Source organism: Watersipora subatra, chromosome 1, assembly GCF_963576615.1.
Source record: "Watersipora subatra chromosome 1, tzWatSuba1.1, whole genome shotgun sequence".
NCBI classification, from domain to species: domain Eukaryota; kingdom Metazoa; phylum Bryozoa; class Gymnolaemata; order Cheilostomatida; family Watersiporidae; genus Watersipora; species Watersipora subatra.
In genome coordinates, this window is record NC_088708.1 from 23,252,365 (window position 1) to 23,271,604 (window position 19,240).

Consider the following 19,240-nt stretch of genomic DNA (forward strand, 5'->3'; position numbering starts at 1 on the left):
TACTATTGGCTGCCAATAGCCTACATCCTGAGAATCCTGTAATATAATCAGCATTATTGTGCCAAGTATTTATTCATGCTAAAATTCTTTGTTTGCTTTCAAAAGATTTTTTAAATGACTCTTATCAATATTGCTTATAGTCATTGAAATCTATGATAGATTAAGGTCGTTTCTAAGAGCCTTTTATCTTTGCGTATCACGTTAGCAACGGCTAAGTCAGTCAGTAAACTTAATACTATTCTATACGATCGTAACGTAAGATGAAGCACTCTCTCTAGGAGATAAGCTACCGTTAGACCAAAATATGGTGAGTACCTGAGTTATCCTGTCATACTGAGGGAGTGTCTTGTTGACATCCTAAACCAGTAGCTGTCAATGTTGCAGTCGTTTAAAGAGTCCTAGCCGTTAGATTATCATGTTGACAGAAGGCGCATTTTGGCAACTTTGGTTACCTGATTGCCTTTTGGTTGTAGCTATAGTTTATATACAGTAGTTACTTTTAGTAATTTTGATCTTGTGTATTTTATAGGTTTGAAACATGACTTGAATACACTTTTCTCAAGCTTTGAACAACAAAAAATAAATTACAATGGCGAGAAGTGCCCCACCACCGGTAAGGTGATTTTTCATTTTGCTCTTTCATCTGTGTCTGCTTCAAACTCTAGTAGTTAGTATCTGAGATTGTGCACACTATTACAGATGAGGCACACGATGGAATCATTTGTTCCTACTAATGGTGACCTTATCATTCGAGATAACTTAGCCGGAGGTCTGGGTATTTCAACAGAGAGTCACAGAAAGTCGGGACATCTTCGTCGCCCTGCTACAATGGGAGGATACCGATTTGGAAAACTTAGTATGAGTTCATTTTTCACTCGTCACAACCCGCATCCACGAAGGGTGAACCATTTTAAAGGTATTCACACACCCATTATTAAGTATAGCTACTGAGCTACCGTTAGCTATAGCTACTGTTAGCTGACGAATTGGCTTCTAAACCCAGGGGCTATGATGAAGAATGGCCTAACAATTCCTGACAGCTGATAAGCGCATAAACTACTAGGCTGACATGCCAACATTACCCGTGCTTGTAGATAGCAAGTAGCTAGAGGGCTGTTCCTACAATAATTTGTTGCTGGCCCACCTGACCTTCACCAAACATCAGTGTAAAACAGCCAGTAGTGTATGCTGAATACTCGTTGTTACCGTGTACTTTTCTTGCAATTAATGCTTTCGCTGTGTTAGAGATTGGTAAGAGAGTTAATTTAAGGTACATGTACACATAAAGCGCAACTATATGCAATCCATATGTCTATGCTGCTCTCTAATGGTTGAACACTTACTGGACTATATTTGAGGCTGACCCTCAGTAAGCCATTAAGCCATTGAATGCATTCTTCTAATTTCAAAAAGATGACAAATATCAAGATATACTAGCTCACCCTTAACTGCTCTTTTTCAGTCACCGCTGCAAACTTTTACTGAATTCTGTTTGCTTGTTCAAATCAGGTATTTCTCAATGAGGAGGATGGATGACACCACCATTCGAGCATTATATATGTATATTGTTTATAAGGTTCAATCACTCTAATTTTAGACAGAGTATTAAATGAACAACCAGAGCAACGCAAGCAGTATATATTATTATACTGTATATTATTATATTATATATTATTATATTATATATTATTATATTATATATTATTATATTATGTATTATTATATTGTATATTATTATATTACATATTATTATGTTGTACATTGTATATTATTATATTACATATTATTATATTATATTACATATTATATTATATATTAATATGTATGTTATTATATTATATATTATTATATTATATCTAATTATATCATATATTGTTATATTATATCTAACTATATCATATATTATTATATATTATTATATTACACGTTATTATGTTATATATTACTATAGTATGTCTTGTTATATTATTATATTATATATTACATTACGTATTTTTATATTACCTTCAACTGGTACAAATATTTGGTGTGGGACTAGCTTACTGAGATCTGAAATAATGGTGGGGGACCATTTGCAATCTAACCTTAGATCATACAATTGTCTTGCAGGCCTCCTAGATGTTCCCATATGCACTGTCAATGATACGGATACCGCCAAAAGAAACTACAATCTCGAATTTCCACCTAATGGATATGCTAGAGACATGTTGGGGCTGCCAACAGAATGCATCAATGTTAACTCTGCGCAATACCCTATGGACACCTTGACTGGCCTTCACTACTTCCATCCTCTCAAGAAAATGCCTTTTGGCCAGCCACGCAAACCAAGTGCCCGTAGGTTGTTCTTACGTATGATATTTGCTTTTCACACCGTTCCTTATTAATATTGTGCCCTTTTCACACTGTGCCTTATTAATATTGCGCCCTTTTCACACTGTGCCCTATTAAAATTGCGTTTGTCTAGAAATTATTCAGCAGTAGTAGTTTGTTTAGGCTAATGGTGGAGTTTGACTGCAGCCGATATCGTGTTATCATTACACCATAGGCTGAAGCTATCACGTCTATTGTGTGGGCTCACTACAAACATGAAGCACAGAGCTGCTGTTGAAGTCAAAAGCTTTGCCATTGCTGAAGACTAAGCTTATAATAACATTAACGCATATTGTAGATATCATTAAGATATGTATAAAAAATATAAGATTTTCACTAAAATCAAAGTAAAATTGTGATACAAGTTGTTCCGTGTGTTCGTCTTCCTCTTTTTAGTGCTTGATAAATGCTGATGCATAAAACAGTCACCAATTTATATACATTCACATGTATTATGTATATTATATTCAATATATATTTATATATTTTATGAGTGGATATAAATTAATGATATATCACAGTGGAGTATATTCGTATATACTCCGCTGTGATATATCATGATTTTACATCTATTTTAGCTTAAATACATTTGATCTATTTTATAGCTAGCCATGTACATTTTATATCAACCTCTCATTTAAGTTTAGCTGCTAACAAATGCATAGAGCTGTAAAACATGGTTAGGGTTTGTCTCCCCATGACAATTCATACTCTAATGAGTTGTGAAAAAAAGGAAACATTGCTGTCTATAGCTGAGTAAAGCTAAATTTATGTGCTGGTATATAAAAAAGACAGAAAACAGTGACATACAACTAAAATTGAGACCGCGCTACAGTTTTTTTCTAATTAATAAATGCTGATATGAAAAACAATTTTTAATGCGACCAGTTTTTGTCTTATGGATACCCTATGTCTTTCTGCCTTTCACACCTTGCCTTATATTTTTGCATTAAGTTCGCCTTGTTGGTTAGCTATATACTGTATCAACGTTTAGCTATATATATTGGTAATAGATAGACTAAAGACTAACTGATATAATACTCCAAATAGAGTGTTCAACACAACAGCGGAACAGAATAATAATAAAAATAGTAATGGTGGTGTGTTTGGAGCAGCAGTAAATTTGAAAAAATATTCAGTGAAGCTGGAAGTAGAGAACTAGGAAGAGGACAAGGACAATTCTAATCCAGGCAGGACAATTTCTTTGTCCTGCCTAGATAAGCTAAAATATCAGGATGGTATTGGAACACCAGGTTGACGTGCTCTAACTAAGATCCTGGTGTGCAACTGATCCTGAGGCAAATCAACAATGACAATAATAATGATGATGATCATAGTTTAGCACTTATCCATTCCAGCTTATTCCAGCACTTCAGTATGAAAATTGCAGCAAGCAGAAAATTAATAGTAACTGAGCAACTGAGATGATTAAGTAGTGAGCTATTATTATTACTGTTAATTACGGTATATTACTATTTCAATTTTTTGATTTAAAAATGCTGTAATAGGGTGAAACTGAAAAATCAAAGCTCTCAATTTCGATAAGCAATGTAGTTATGTAGCTATGTAACTCTAGTAATGCTATATGAAAAATATTGTAAAACCTTTATAGAAGTATGTTATTCTCACCTTGCCATACTATAGTGTAAATTATAATCCTATCTATATATATATAATTCTCAAAGATGGTATGTGTGTTTGTCGAGCTAAAAGAATCTTGGAATAAAAAATCTGGATTGCAGAAGATTTGATCTCGGACCCTCCCATTCACCAGTACAATCCCTTACAAATTAAGCCATACGAGCTTGATGGATTCATTAGGTCGTATATGTCGTTATATTGGTGCAAATACGCTACCAACCTCCGTTACGACGCAACGTCCTGGCGCAACGTCATTGAGAGCGGTAGCATAATTTATGCGTGCTCAATCGTGAGAGCAAGTATGTACGTAGTTTGCTCTTATTAGTAAGCTTACTCAAATTGGCCATTGGCAATGTGCCGGGCTAATAGCAAGTGGCAGGCAACTAAATTACCTCTCATTGTTTATAAGCTGATTTTTAATACCCGTGCAACGCCGGGCATTCCACTAGTTTCATATACAACTCTAAACTTCATTACTAGCTTACATGATGGTCAGGTTGTGATTTTAGCCCCTCAAGCTTCAGTTGAGCCATGGAGGGCAGAGCTTCAAGAGCTGGCGAAAGCAGCAGGCATGACACCGCGAGTGCCAGAGCCTCCTAAGGAAGAGCGTGTTCGCACTAGCCAATATTCAACAGCTACGGGTCGTCTAATACCCCCTCCATCAAAAGCTATGTCTCGCTCCGGAAGCCGCTCCAAAACAGCGCAGTTCTTAACTAAAGTCAATACCGCTGGAGATATTTCTGACCAATCAAATATGGAAGACACTGTAAGTTGACATTGGTTAAAGTAGCAGATTTGGCTAACATTTTATTACGGTAGTTTTGATTATTACACAATTTTATATTTATTGTGTATTTTTTTTCATAGTTACCTATAAAAGTCTTTTCGCTTTCTTATCAGTTTATACCGTTGAATATGTTATCAAAAAGGTGAAGTGACAGATAGAATTTCTCGTTACACCTTTAGAGCATTTACGCTTTTTTTAAGTGCACTAGTCTCATCAATATTTTATGATGACCTACCTTTTTTAAAATGAATTTTGATTAAAAACAAGTCTATTATTATTGGCAGAATTGTGCCAGTTTACCATGACATCGTGCCATTTTTTGTCTAACATTATACCAATAGTTATATTTATGGAACTGACTCACTTCTCATCCTCCCCCCCGTGTTTTTCAAGCTATACAACTTTTACAAGTATGATATACCTAAGATGAATAGATATCTCATCTTATTATGACCATCCAGCTCAATAGACCTACTGTATGCCAGACACCATCATGTTTCCTATAGAGAGTCAATAGTGAAGTTTAAATGCATTCTATTGTTTCATATTGTTCCCCTGAGAGTTGAATATGGCTGTCGGGGGAGATCTTAAGCATGTCTGTTCTGCATAAAGAGAGCCTATTAGCTAAGGCTTCAGGTTTCTTTCAATCCTTGTCTATACTTGGTCATTTAAAGGTGTATGAAAGCCTACAACCTTTTATCCTTCTCATGCCGTAGAATATACTATCAGGAAGGCGAGTTGACAGATAGAATTTCTTGTTACGCTTTTAAAGCATTTACACTTTTTCTTAAGTGCACTAGTTTTATCAATATTTTATGATGTACTGCCTTTTATAAAATGTATATTGATTAAAAACAAGTGTGTTATAGCTAGCAGAATTGTGCTAGTCTACCCTGACATTTTGCCATTTTACATGTATATCCAACATTATCCCAATATTTTATGTGTACATATTGTTTGCTGACTATCTTACTATTGTCTTGTTGTTCTTGTTTATTAAAAATGATAATCTATTCATTCATCATTTATTTCATTGAGATGGCTGCTTGTGCAATTTGCTGCAAATTTATTCTTAATGATGAAAATATTTCAGGTGATGCTGATGCTTTGTCAGATTTTGCAAACGGATGATGTTGACGCCGTTCAAAACTGGCTAGGAAAGGCTGGAGACAATGGTAAGCTTTACATATAATTTCTGGCTCAGTAATCTCACCACATTTGTCAGCTTTTATATTGATTTCTTTAGGTTGCTGCAATAGCAAAAAATCTATATGAGCTAAAAACTGAGACTCTGTATTTTATTAAAACTTAAACTCTTTTCATTAAAACTACTACAATTATTAAAAAATTTCAAGTAACTATAAAACAGGTATTATTTGCAGGATGATTGCCTGCAATTATTCTACTTTGTAGTAAGTGTGAAATAGTTCGAGTCTTTGCGTTCACCTTTGACCTTTACCTTGTGCTCCACTTGTACACGTAGAAAAGAACATGGTGCAAGAACTGATCAGAGCTGCCGTCTCCGGCAAGTCAGAAAGTTATAACTCTAAATACCCAGTACAGGAGTATGTGATTGGCATGGATGGGCTGCCCATGACTCCAGATATTGGTACAGTCATAGGTGACTGCGTACAGAATAGACTCTCAACTGCTGGTGATGATGAACCACCACTACCAGAACCCACTGTAAGTACCCACATGCACACACTGTGTTCTTCGAAAAAAATACACAAATCATGGAAACGTTTAATAAAATTAATTGCAAATACATCAGCTGTAGTCGTTAGACCAGCAGTTATATTAATGGTGTGTCAAATTTATAACCATTAGTATTTCTGTTAATTAGATAGAGTATTAATTAAATGCTACAGAGTCTTATTTTTCAAAAAATGCCAGAAAGACCATTTTACAGCTTGAACTCTTGTCATTACTAAAAGCTTGATACAAACACATAGCATTAACTTTAATTCAGAATTGTCTGCTCTTGCTCTTATGCCAATATAATGATCAACTAGAAGGTACGATGCAGCAGAATTCATTTAGACCTTGTGCAGTTTAATAGCCTACATTGATTGTAGTCTTTATTCGTTGCTCTTTCACCTTGTCTCACAATTAAGTGAAGCATTCAGCCTGAGCTGAAGATGTGCTGCTGACTTGGCCTCGTGACGCTCCCTGGTCAGTGAGCTGCACAGTTTTTATTCGTAAAGAATGACACAGGCAACCCCTTTACCAAGATGACGCTTGCACCAATGCAAAAACATCGATTTAATAGTTACCCTGAATGACCAATTTTCTTCCTGATGTCTTACATTAAAAACTATTGTTTTTAATAAAACCTGCTCTGTTTGTGTATTGACATTCAAAATAATCTTTGATGGTCCTTTTTTGTCGTTGGTAGCAATAAGGAAATTTACCACAACGGCAAATTTATTCTTTCTAGTAATTTTCCCTAAACACGACGATTCTCATGCGACTAATAAAAATTTCGGCGATGATTTAAGTGAAGCAAAGCGCTCCAAATGAACACTAAGTCGAACGTAGGATTGATGCCTCAATAGCTTCAACCACAACATTCATGTTTTGGTCGATGCAACACGGAGGCGTGTATATCAAGGCCATACGTCAATTGAACTTCCATCATCACAGTCTTCCATTCAAACTAGATTTAAAATGAGATAATTTTGTTAGCTCCTAGTTTCTTACGAAGCCCTCTGCCTAAGATACTCAATTGCGTTTCTTGAATATTATATAAATTGCTGATAATAGAGAAACATTCTGCAATTAGCTCTTTAAATGATATTCTGGTGTCAACTGTGACACTTTAATGGGTTGAATATATTAATTACTTTGTAATTCTGCTTCGGTTTCGTCAATTTGGTAAAACTGACAGTGGCGATCAATTTAATTGTTAATATTGAAACAGTCATAATAATGGTATGGTATTCATACATTTAGTACTGGTAGTTTGTGGAACTGTTCTTTCTTTGCTACAAGAAGGTCTGATTTTGAACCTACTGTATGTCAGCAGCTGTTAGGGGTTTAGAAACATAGTCGGCACTGCTGACTTGTGATTGACGCTGCCATGTAATCGAGAAAGGTGTTTGACTGTATCTATTATTCTTGTTCAATCTGACTGCGATCAAAAAGTTCTTTTGTAAACATGCCACTAATTGTTCAACTGTTGAGCTCTAAGTCCATAGAAACCCCGACAATTGCTAGATGTATGTTTTAGAGTTAAATCATCTTGTAAGATGGATAATCAATAGCCGTCTACAGAGTAAAGATACCATAAAATCTCTAATTGAACGCCATGGCGCTCTATTTTTCAAACCTTCCTCTATAGTGGCGGTCAATTGGAGGAGGCGTTCGAGTAGTGGCTGGCGGTGTATTTTTCAAATGGCTCGTCAGAATTTTGGGAAGATAAATTTAGCCCTATTACGGCTGAAGCGAATGTCGCCTATATTTTGTTCTCTTTTTCCGGTGGAGCGATATGAAACCTTTTGGATCGGATAAGTTTGCTAACTTACCTCCAACTTGCCAAAGATCTTTTTATAAATATGCATTGAGAGACCGAGAAATATCTGTACCTGATATTTATTGCTTGCAATTGATCTGCGATGATATTATAGCCTGTGTCCTTCTTTGAAATTTGTCGGCATTTTCAATTTTTATTTCATTCTAAATTTGAAGAAATATTTTTATTATTTATCTATATATAACAATGTTGCATAAAAGCTCATGGCGCTCATTGATATGTTTGCTACAGTTTGCAGCCAAACTAGCTTTTTATGTGTAATAGAAGTGGAGTTATGAGCATCGATCCATCGTAAGCCTTGATAAGATAGCCGCAAGGATGCTATTAAATAACATGCTATAAATCTGCATATTTATTAGTTATATAATGATCATCAATCAAATGATACAAATATATAATCGTGACCAAGTGACATAAACGAGCCATACTTACATTACATGCACGAACAAAAATTAACGTTTTTAATATAAAAATATTTTCATCGTTTGATCGCATAGCTGCATTCTGATTGTTGCTTTTGATGGAACAAACAAATTCTAGTTGTCCAATATTCCACAATATCCTCTGGCCTCACTTCTTTTTCTACACTGCTGAACTAGTCAATATTAGCGTCCAAACAATTTGTTGGTAGAGCAAAATTTTTACACGTTGCATTTAGCACAAATGCAATGCGTAAAAGTTTGCTCGCTAAGCTTAACCTTTGGCTTAAAACTTGAAAACAAGTTTTTATATCCATGCTGTTCGAAGTATTAAGATCGAGTTGAACAAGGAACTACCATTAGCCTGAGACAGTTAGTAATTATTTCTCTGGTATTGCTTTCAAAGTTTTAACGAAAAAAAGCGTAAAGCTTTGAAGTTGGACGAGATAATTGATTGTTACTAATGTAAATGATTCATTATTAATAAGATTTTGTGGACACTTTTTTACTGATAATTTGATATTATAGGTTCATAAAGATCAAAGATTATCATATTGGCGGTCAAATGGAGGTGGCGTTCAAATAGAGGGTGGCGCTCTATTTTTCAACATTTCTCTCGTAATGGCGGTCAAATATAGGTGGCGTTCAATTAGAGGTGGCGTTCAACTAGAGGTTTTACGGTATATGCTAAACAACCTTTGTTATTCTCTTAACTTCTTTTTACTGTGTCACAGTCACGACTTCTAAAACCGATCGTTATTGGGACTTGCGGACTCTGGAATGTATGGCAGACCAATCATGCCAAAAATAGCTCAACAATATTATTATATTATTATTATATAATATATATTATTATTGCGCCAACAGAAAAAAAGTTGATTGATACATTCAGGGTATAAACTCTTAATGAACCAGAAAGATCAGCGTTCCATAGCCGACATAAGACTATGGAACATCACAAAAAACTTTTTTGATCCGAATGCCAATCAGTAACAATTTTCTGGAAACACTATGCACCAGAAGAACCGTTCCCAATAAACCTCTCTGTAATGCAAAAGTTAAAGGTTGACTTGCAACAAAATTCACATTACAGTTATTTGGTATCAAAAGATTCACCATGTCTTACTCTGCTGTGTTGTAAGTGCAAAATATGTGGAAATGTGATTACAAGCTCTTAAAAGCTCAAAACGAACAGTAAATCGCCGCCATCACGAAACCGCCATAGATGGGAATCTTTTTCCAAAATGGCTCAAATGGGACGTAACTGAACAAGATGGCTTCTGTTTACATTTTCATGCAACCTTATTCGTCGAAATATTTTCACAAATATACTTCACGCATTCAATAAAACCATGTCTATTGTTCTTAAGCGTCTATTTCATTATCATTGTAATGCTGCCATTTTGAGCACTGATATCTCAAAACCTACCGTAAAAATTTGTTTAATTTTTAAATGGGGTCTTTAATGGGGGGTTTATATCATTGGTGGAACCGAAGGTTACACTGATTTCAAAACTCCGATGATGGCAGCTGCAGAAGCAAATAGTAATATTATAACATATTGTAGTTACTGAATAATGTTCTTCACTAAAACAAGTGCGAGCTCTGAACAACAGATATGCAAATCCTACATTGCAGACACTCTTGCATATCAAGTGAAGACAAGTCCAAGAGTATCAATTTAATCAATGAAAATGTATTTACTTTTAGATGCGCCCTCCAACTGACCCTGGGCCACCTGTCGAGGATGTAGTTTCAAGGATCAATCAGTTTTCTCCAAGAATAGGTGGAAGAACCTCCCACCTACCGCCAATAGCTGAAACAGATTTAATGGCAGATAACGCTCCTGTCCTAGAAAGCTTCCTGTCTTCTAAACCTGCCGACCCTTCTAGACCTGGCACTAAATCTCTCCCTGCTATTACTTCTAAACAAGAGAGTTTCAGCAAAGCTTTGGACAACATCACACGGTATTTTACCTTGTATATTGTTTTTGTAAAACTATGCATTCTAATCTAACTACAAACCTTAGTTACCAAAAACTGCGATACTTAAAGACTAGACTGTAAATCGTATATTTTTTAGACATTTGAAGCATTGCGTATCACACCCAACTGAATTACAGCCAGTGTATAGTTACACACACTAACTAATGTTTTATGCGTTTTTGACTTTGCGGTGTAATAAACATGTTGATCACATTGTAGAAAAACATTGGAAAGTTTAGAGGTGACGAAACATGATGAGGATCTGAGGAGGTTCACTGTTTACCCTCTAAAAGGTGTGTAGAAGTTCATTGATACTCTTAGTTTTAGCAACCACTCGATTAAATAGATCTTAACAAGCAGCAGATGACAAATTAACCGCATATATACATGTACAACATACCATTATATCAATATTAGACTGAAATTAACTAAACAAGTGTACCAGCGTATCTGGGAAATTTGTTGCCCTTTACAAATGTTCATCTACATATTTGTGTATTTGGCTCCAGTAAAATATTGATAATTTGAATCTTTTGTTTAGGTACAACAATTAAGATTAATAATTAAATATTAATTATTAAGTTCCATCAATTTTTAAGGATTGTGAAGGTCTGATATTTTGTTTCCCAGGATAATCTTATGTAAAGGTACATGTTTTACTCTGCGAAAATTTAAATTTCCTGCTTTTCTTCTCCATTAAATCACCAAATTGGTTTTATCAAAAATATTCTCTACTCCCAACTTAGCCCTATACCGATGATTGCAGTTGTTTATTTTAGCTTCTATGATGCTAGAAGCATTGTGAGACCTTCTACCATGTAATAAAAGTTTAGTTGTCTGAGTAGTAGTAATCTAACATTAGAAATTGTTTTGCTACTCTGCTTAAACGACCAATAGAATTCTTAGCTGCCAATACATCCCAACAGGAAAGTGTTATTTTAAATCTTGCTCTCAAGTTTTGATCACCTGTGTAAACCCACCATCTTGGGTAGAGATACAATTGTCTAACCGCTTACTCATGACAGATATGAAGAAGGACGCGGCCAGAATGGACAACATACATCTGAGGTTAAGTTCCGGAGGCTCAAATAGAGCAAAAGAAAATCCTAGTCAGAAAGCTGCTGCCAAATCAGAAGAGAAGTTCTGGAAGCCTGAGGATGCAGCCGTCATATGAAACTCTAGATCATCTTCATAACTACTATGAGAACCACCCACTTATGCTGCCAACCAGCAAATGAAAAACATCTAACTTATTTCAACAACTTACCGCTGACAGCCTCAACAAAATTTTGGACTGCACTTGCTTAATGCCTCTTTTAAACATACTTCAAAGTATTAACACACTTTTTGCTTGTTTATTTTTCTAGATTCTTGCTCAATATACATTTACGATGTAACGCGCTGCAATTGCTACAAATACATAATTTATATTAGAAGCTTTGAAAGTTTGATTCAACCAGGATAAGATAACTCCAAAACTCATAAAACAATTATAGCAGCTTATGCAGTTCATATGAAATGACTACATAGAGATGAAAACCTATTTTATTGAAAACTAAAAAAAACACAAATGGTGATTGTTTAAAATTTTATTAGATTTTTCTTTGAAATTGCCGAAAAGGCTTATATAATAATGGAAATGTTTGGCATACACAAGAAATTCAGCGTAATATTGTAAGAGTCAATAAGTAGAAACATGATTCGTGCACAACCTGATAGTATAAATAACAGCTTCAATAAAAATGAAAATATGCTAATATGGCTGCTAGCTACAAAAGTCTTACCAAAAGGCAAAGTTTACGACATTGCAATGTCAACAAGCTAATGAACCCGAATGCTAATATAGTGCTACAAGGAGTCATCTTAATATTACGGATAGTCTTAAAATATGACATACATGTTCAGACGCTCATCAGATCTGTGGCTTTTAATTGCTTAGACTAAAGGCTGAAAGAAGCGAGATAATCTAGCATCAGTTTGACTGCGCTGTATCCGTGTTATCTAAAATAAGCACAAGCTAGATGATGATAATAATAGCGCATTCAAATAACTGGGTTTGGAGTGAAAAAGATGAGATCGCAGTATGCAAATGAGAGCAATAGACATACATATATTGGTAGATTATTTTCTCATAATAATAAAAATGAATAGCTCAATGTTAAATATAGATTTTTCAACCACAAGCTACCTAGTGTCACTGATTATTGTGATAAAGAATATCGCTACCACCCTTTGCAAGTCCATTTCTCACAGCTCATTGCAGATTTACATAATAATGAAATTCTGAATTTTAAATAACACTAGCAGTCTAATTGATTTTAGTACATCCAGACCAGGTTACATTTCACAATGAGCTTAAATTCAGCACTCAAGTAGTTTTAAAGGGTGACACTGATTGCTTCAACTACAAACACAAAATCTAAATAAGTGCAAAGCTGTCCATGAAATAAGTTTCAGTGAGAACTGAATATCAATAATCATAACTTCTGAAACATTAATTACAGTTTAGGAAGCCTTTAAGCACCAACATGCCTGTGTATTTGTTATATTTTCCTTCCTGATTTTCAAACATAGTTCACATTGCTACATGCCGTGAAACCAGTGAAAGACTGGACACACTAACATACACTAATTAGATACAAACCAGTGAAAGACTGGACACACCAACATACACTAATTAGATACAAACTAGTCAAGGACTGGACACACCAACATACCCTAATTAGATACAAACCAGTGAAAGACTGGACACACCAACATACCCTAATTAGATACAAACCAGTGAAAGACTGGACACACCAACATACCCTAATTAGATACAAACCAGTGAAAGACTGGACACACCAACATACACTAATTAGATACAAACCAGTCAAGGACTGGACACACCAACATACACTAATTAGATACAAACTAGGCAAGGACTGGACACACTAACATACACTAAATTGATACAAACCAGTGAAAGACCGGACACACCAACATACACTAATTTGATACAAACCAGTGAAAGACTGGACACACCAACATACACTAATTTGATACAAACTAGGCAAGGACTGGACACACTAACATACCCTAATTAGATACAAACCAGTGAAAGACTGGACACACCAACATACCCTAATTAGATACAAACCAGTGAAAGACTGGACACACCAACATACACTAATTTGATACAAACCAGTGAAAGACTGGACACACTAACATACCCTAATTAGATACAAACCAGTGAAAGACTGGACACACCAACATACCCTAATTAGATACAAACCAGTGAAAGACTGGACACACCAACATACCCTAATTAGATACAAACCAGTGAAAGACTGGACACACCAACATACACTAATTAGATACAAACCAGTCAAGGACTGGACACACCAACATACCCTAATTAGATACAAACCAGTGAAAGACTGGACACACCAACATACCCTAATTAGATACAAACCAGTGAAAGACTGGACACACCAACATACCCTAATTAGATACAAACCAGTGAAAGACTGGACACACCAACATACACTAATTAGATACAAACCAGTCAAGGACTGGACACACCAACATACACTAATTAGATACAAACTAGGCAAGGACTGGACACACTAACATACACTAAATTGATACAAACCAGTGAAAGACCGGACACACCAACATACACTAATTTGATACAAACCAGTGAAAGACTGGACACACCAACATACACTAATTTGATACAAACCAGTGAAAGACTGGACACACCAACATACACTAATTAGATACAAACCAGTCAAGGACTGGACACACCAACATACACTAATTTGATACAAACAGTGAAAGGCTGGACACACCAACATACACTAATTAGATACAAACTAGTCAAGGACTGGACACACCAACATACACTAATTAGATACAAACCGGTGAAAGACTGGACACACCAACATACACTAATTTGATACAAACCAGTGAAAGACTGGACACACCAACATACACTAATTTGATACAAACCAGTGAAAGACTGGACACACCAACATACACTAATTAGATACAAACCAGTCAAGGACTGGACACACCAACATACACTAATTAGATACAAACTAGGCAAGGACTGGACACACTAACATACACTAAATTGATACAAACCAGTGAAAGACCGGACACACCAACATACACTAATTTGATACAAACCAGTGAAAGACTGGACACACCAACATACACTAATTTGATACAAACTAGGCAAGGACTGGACACACTAACATACCCTAATTAGATACAAACCAGTGAAAGACTGGACACACCAACATACCCTAATTAGATACAAACCAGTGAAAGACTGGACACACCAACATACACTAATTTGATACAAACCAGTGAAAGACTGGACACACTAACATACCCTAATTAGATACAAACCAGTGAAAGACTGGACACACCAACATACACTAATTAGATACAAACCAGTGAAAGACTGGACACACCAACATACCCTAATTAGATACAAACCAGTGAAAGACTGGACACACCAACATACACTAATTAGATACAAACCAGTCAAGGACTGGACACACCAACATACCCTAATTAGATACAAACCAGTGAAAGACTGGACACACCAACATACCCTAATTAGATACAAACCAGTGAAAGACTGGACACACCAACATACCCTAATTAGATACAAACCAGTGAAAGACTGGACACACCAACATACACTAATTAGATACAAACCAGTCAAGGACTGGACACACCAACATACACTAATTAGATACAAACTAGGCAAGGACTGGACACACTAACATACACTAAATTGATACAAACCAGTGAAAGACCGGACACACCAACATACACTAATTTGATACAAACCAGTGAAAGACTGGACACACCAACATACACTAATTTGATACAAACCAGTGAAAGACTGGACACACCAACATACACTAATTAGATACAAACCAGTCAAGGACTGGACACACCAACATACACTAATTTGATACAAACAGTGAAAGGCTGGACACACCAACATACACTAATTAGATACAAACTAGTCAAGGACTGGACACACCAACATACACTAATTAGATACAAACCGGTGAAAGACTGGACACACCAACATACACTAATTTGATACAAACCAGTGAAAGACTGGACACACCAACATACACTAATTTGATACAAACCAGTGAAGGACTGGACACACCAACATACCCTAATTAGATACAAACCAGTGAAAGACTGGACACACCAACATACCCTAATTAGATACAAACCAGTGAAAGACTGGACACACCAACATACCCTAATTAGATACAAACCAGTGAAAGACTGGACACACCAACATACACTAATTAGATACAAACCAGTCAAGGACTGGACACACCAACATACACTAATTAGATACAAACTAGGCAAGGACTGGACACACTAACATACACTAAATTGATACAAACCAGTGAAAGACCGGACACACCAACATACACTAATTTGATACAAACCAGTGAAAGACTGGACACACCAACATACACTAATTTGATACAAACCAGTGAAAGACTGGACACACCAACATACACTAATTAGATACAAACCAGTCAAGGACTGGACACACCAACATACACTAATTTGATACAAACAGTGAAAGGCTGGACACACCAACATACACTAATTAGATACAAACTAGTCAAGGACTGGACACACCAACATACACTAATTAGATACAAACCGGTGAAAGACTGGACACACCAACATACACTAATTTGATACAAACCAGTGAAAGACTGGACACACCAACATACACTAATTAGATACAAACTAGGCAAGGACTGGACACACTAACATACACTAAATTGATACAGACCAGTGAAAGACCGGACACACCAACATACACTAATTTGATACAAACCAGTGAAAGACTGGACACACCAACATACACTAATTTGATACAAACTAGGCAAGGACTGGACACACTAACATACACTAAATTGATACAAACCAGTGAAAGACCGGACACACCAACATACACTAATTTGATACAAACCAGTGAAAGACTGGACACACCAACATACACTAATTTGATACAAACCAGTGAAAGACTGGACACACCAACATACACTAATTAGATACAAACCAGTCAAGGACTGGACACACCAACATACACTAATTTGATACAAACAGTGAAAGACTGGACACACCAACATACACTAATTAGATACAAACTAGTCAAGGACTGGACACACCAACATACACTAATTAGATACAAACCGGTGAAAGACTGGACACACCAACATACACTAATTTGATACAAACCAGTGAAAGACTGGACACACCAACATACACTAATTAGATACAAACTAGTCAAGGACTGGACACACCAACATACACTAATTTGATACAAACTAGTCAAGGACTGGACACACCAACATACACTAATTAGATACAAACTAGTCAAGGACTGGACACACCAACATACACTAATTAGATACAAACCAGTGAAAGACTGGAAACACCAACATACCCTAATTAGATACAAACCAGTGAAGGACTGGACACACCAACATACACTAATTAGATACAAACTAGGCAAAGACTCGACACACTAACATACACTAATCGGATATCATACATACCAGATTGTGAATCAATGGCAAGTCGGTTTCTATGCCTGTGAGTACACTCCTTAGCACCTTTACATTTCCTCATCTTGTTGAGCAGCTCATGGAGTTGTCCAAGCTGAGCATATGAGATATCGTGTATGGCATTTCTCAGCTGTGAATAATAAAAACCACCTTTGTCTCAAAGACTTATGACACAACTGTCCGGGGTAGGTTTAACAACAGTTAGAACTGACTTGGGCTAGTTCAACAACAGCCTAAACTAACTGACTTGGGCTGGTTCAACAACAGTCTAAACTAACTGACTTGGGCTAGTTTAACAACAGTCTAAACTAACTGACTTGGACCTGTTCAACAACAGTCTAAACTGTCAAATGCTTATTGCTTAGAAATTTTTGTAAAATGAAATTTCCAAAAACTTGCTGTTTAAGTTCTTAAAATGTAGTGAAAACACACTCAACTCTTCTGTTGAATTTAGCCTGAAAAATGAACATGCAAAAAGATTAAAAACGATGACAAAGATAAATTTTGTTTGTCAATGCAGTTTCATAACTTTTAAATAGTCTTTAATAGTATAATTTGTAGAACGAGTCTACCCAATCAAAGCTCACCTGCCATGGGTCGTTGTTGAGGTCATAATAGCTGAGAAAGTCATCGATATACTCGCAGTAGAGGAAGTTGTCTGTCTCATTTATCACCCTCAGACACCAAAAGACATTTCGGATAGCATTGTTACAGAAACAGAAAGGACCCACTACAATCAGAGTAAAAAACAAATCAAGCCATATTCATAAACAGGCTTTCATTCATTCCCCGTAGTAATAAAAAGAACATGGTGGAATATTAATAGAATGTACACAATAATTTGATTCAAATGATGGTACAATAAAAACCAAAATACAAATTATAATTACATGTATATGTAATAAATAAATAAAACATTAATGAGAAAAATATTAAGGAATGGATGTACAGGAAATACTACAAGGAGCGGATAAATCCTGTACTTACTAGTCCACTTTGGCTCAGTTCTCCAATGTTGATTATCCATTATAGCACACTCAGCATCCTCTAGCTGACAATGTGGGTTGTTTCTTTTACCACTCTCTAACTTCTTCTTCTGCCGCCGCACTAAAAGGTCAGACAACTACCATAATGGGTGTCCATATTTCACAATTCAAAAAAGCATTAGCATCAAGTGCATATAGCTAATGTAATAAATATAAGGCATACAGCTATTTATCAGGAAACAGCGCTTGCATCAGACATCATAAAGCAATAGACAGACGCTAAGCTTAGCATATGAGATGTACTTTTATCAGAGGAATAGATGCTGGAGTGAAGATAGAGGAGTGGCATTTATTCTCATCCTACAGACATGAGCTGATAAAAATACCAGACACCCTAGCAGCTACTCTGCATGATATCAAAGTATACATCCTTCAGCGTGGCTGCTGGCGTAAATATGTTATCTAAAGACGTCATCCAAACACAATATATGTTCCTCGAGCATTCATCCCTACACTTGACCAAGATTCTCCGATGAAATACATGTATTTAAAAAGCTACTGCCAATGCCAAAAGCGTAATAGATTGATTAATTTCTTTGCCCTTGAACCATTTATTAGACATTAGTAATATACGGGCTGACTCGCGCATATATTGGACAAAATCCATAGCTCGGTGGTGAGAAACAATGATAGGCATAAAGATGAATTTTTTGGGATTTTAGATCAGCTTTGATAATGTAAATATACCGTAAGAGAGATGTAACAGAGGTGAATATAGCATATTGGTGACAACGAATATGATAGACCACCTTTGTAATGGTGCAAACTAATTTTAATAAATAGAAATGCGGATTGCGCAAGAAATTTGGGATTTTTTGGATCAAAAACTAAATTGGTAGTGTT

At 35.9% G+C, this 19,240-nt stretch overlaps 2 protein-coding genes across 4 annotated transcripts in view; one reads left to right on the forward strand and one right to left on the reverse strand.

Annotated features, from left to right (window-relative positions):
* The first annotated feature begins 464 nt into the window (after nt 1-464).
* LOC137385272 (uncharacterized) lies at nt 465-11,911 on the forward strand. Its single transcript, XM_068071714.1, has 9 exons — nt 465-613; nt 700-916; nt 2,110-2,334; nt 4,521-4,777; nt 5,892-5,973; nt 6,282-6,484; nt 10,463-10,719; nt 10,957-11,030; nt 11,763-11,911. The coding sequence occupies exons 1-9, from the start codon at nt 590-592 to the stop codon at nt 11,909-11,911; spliced, it is 1,488 nt and encodes a 495-aa protein (XP_067927815.1). The 5' UTR covers nt 465-589.
* A 353-nt stretch (nt 11,912-12,264) lies between these two features.
* The window catches only part of LOC137405807 (extracellular sulfatase Sulf-2-like), a 40,791-nt gene continuing 33,815 nt past the window's right edge, over nt 12,265-19,240 (reverse strand). For all 3 annotated transcript variants that reach the window (XM_068092230.1, XM_068092221.1, XM_068092238.1), the window contains 4 exons: nt 18,339-18,458; nt 17,939-18,081; nt 17,343-17,481; nt 12,265-12,738 (listed from right to left, as the gene is read on the reverse strand). In XM_068092230.1, the coding sequence (XP_067948331.1) occupies nt 12,710-12,738; nt 17,343-17,481; nt 17,939-18,081; nt 18,339-18,458 (431 nt within the window). In that variant the 3' untranslated portion in view covers nt 12,265-12,709. The remainder of the gene's footprint in view (nt 12,739-17,342; nt 17,482-17,938; nt 18,082-18,338; nt 18,459-19,240) is intronic.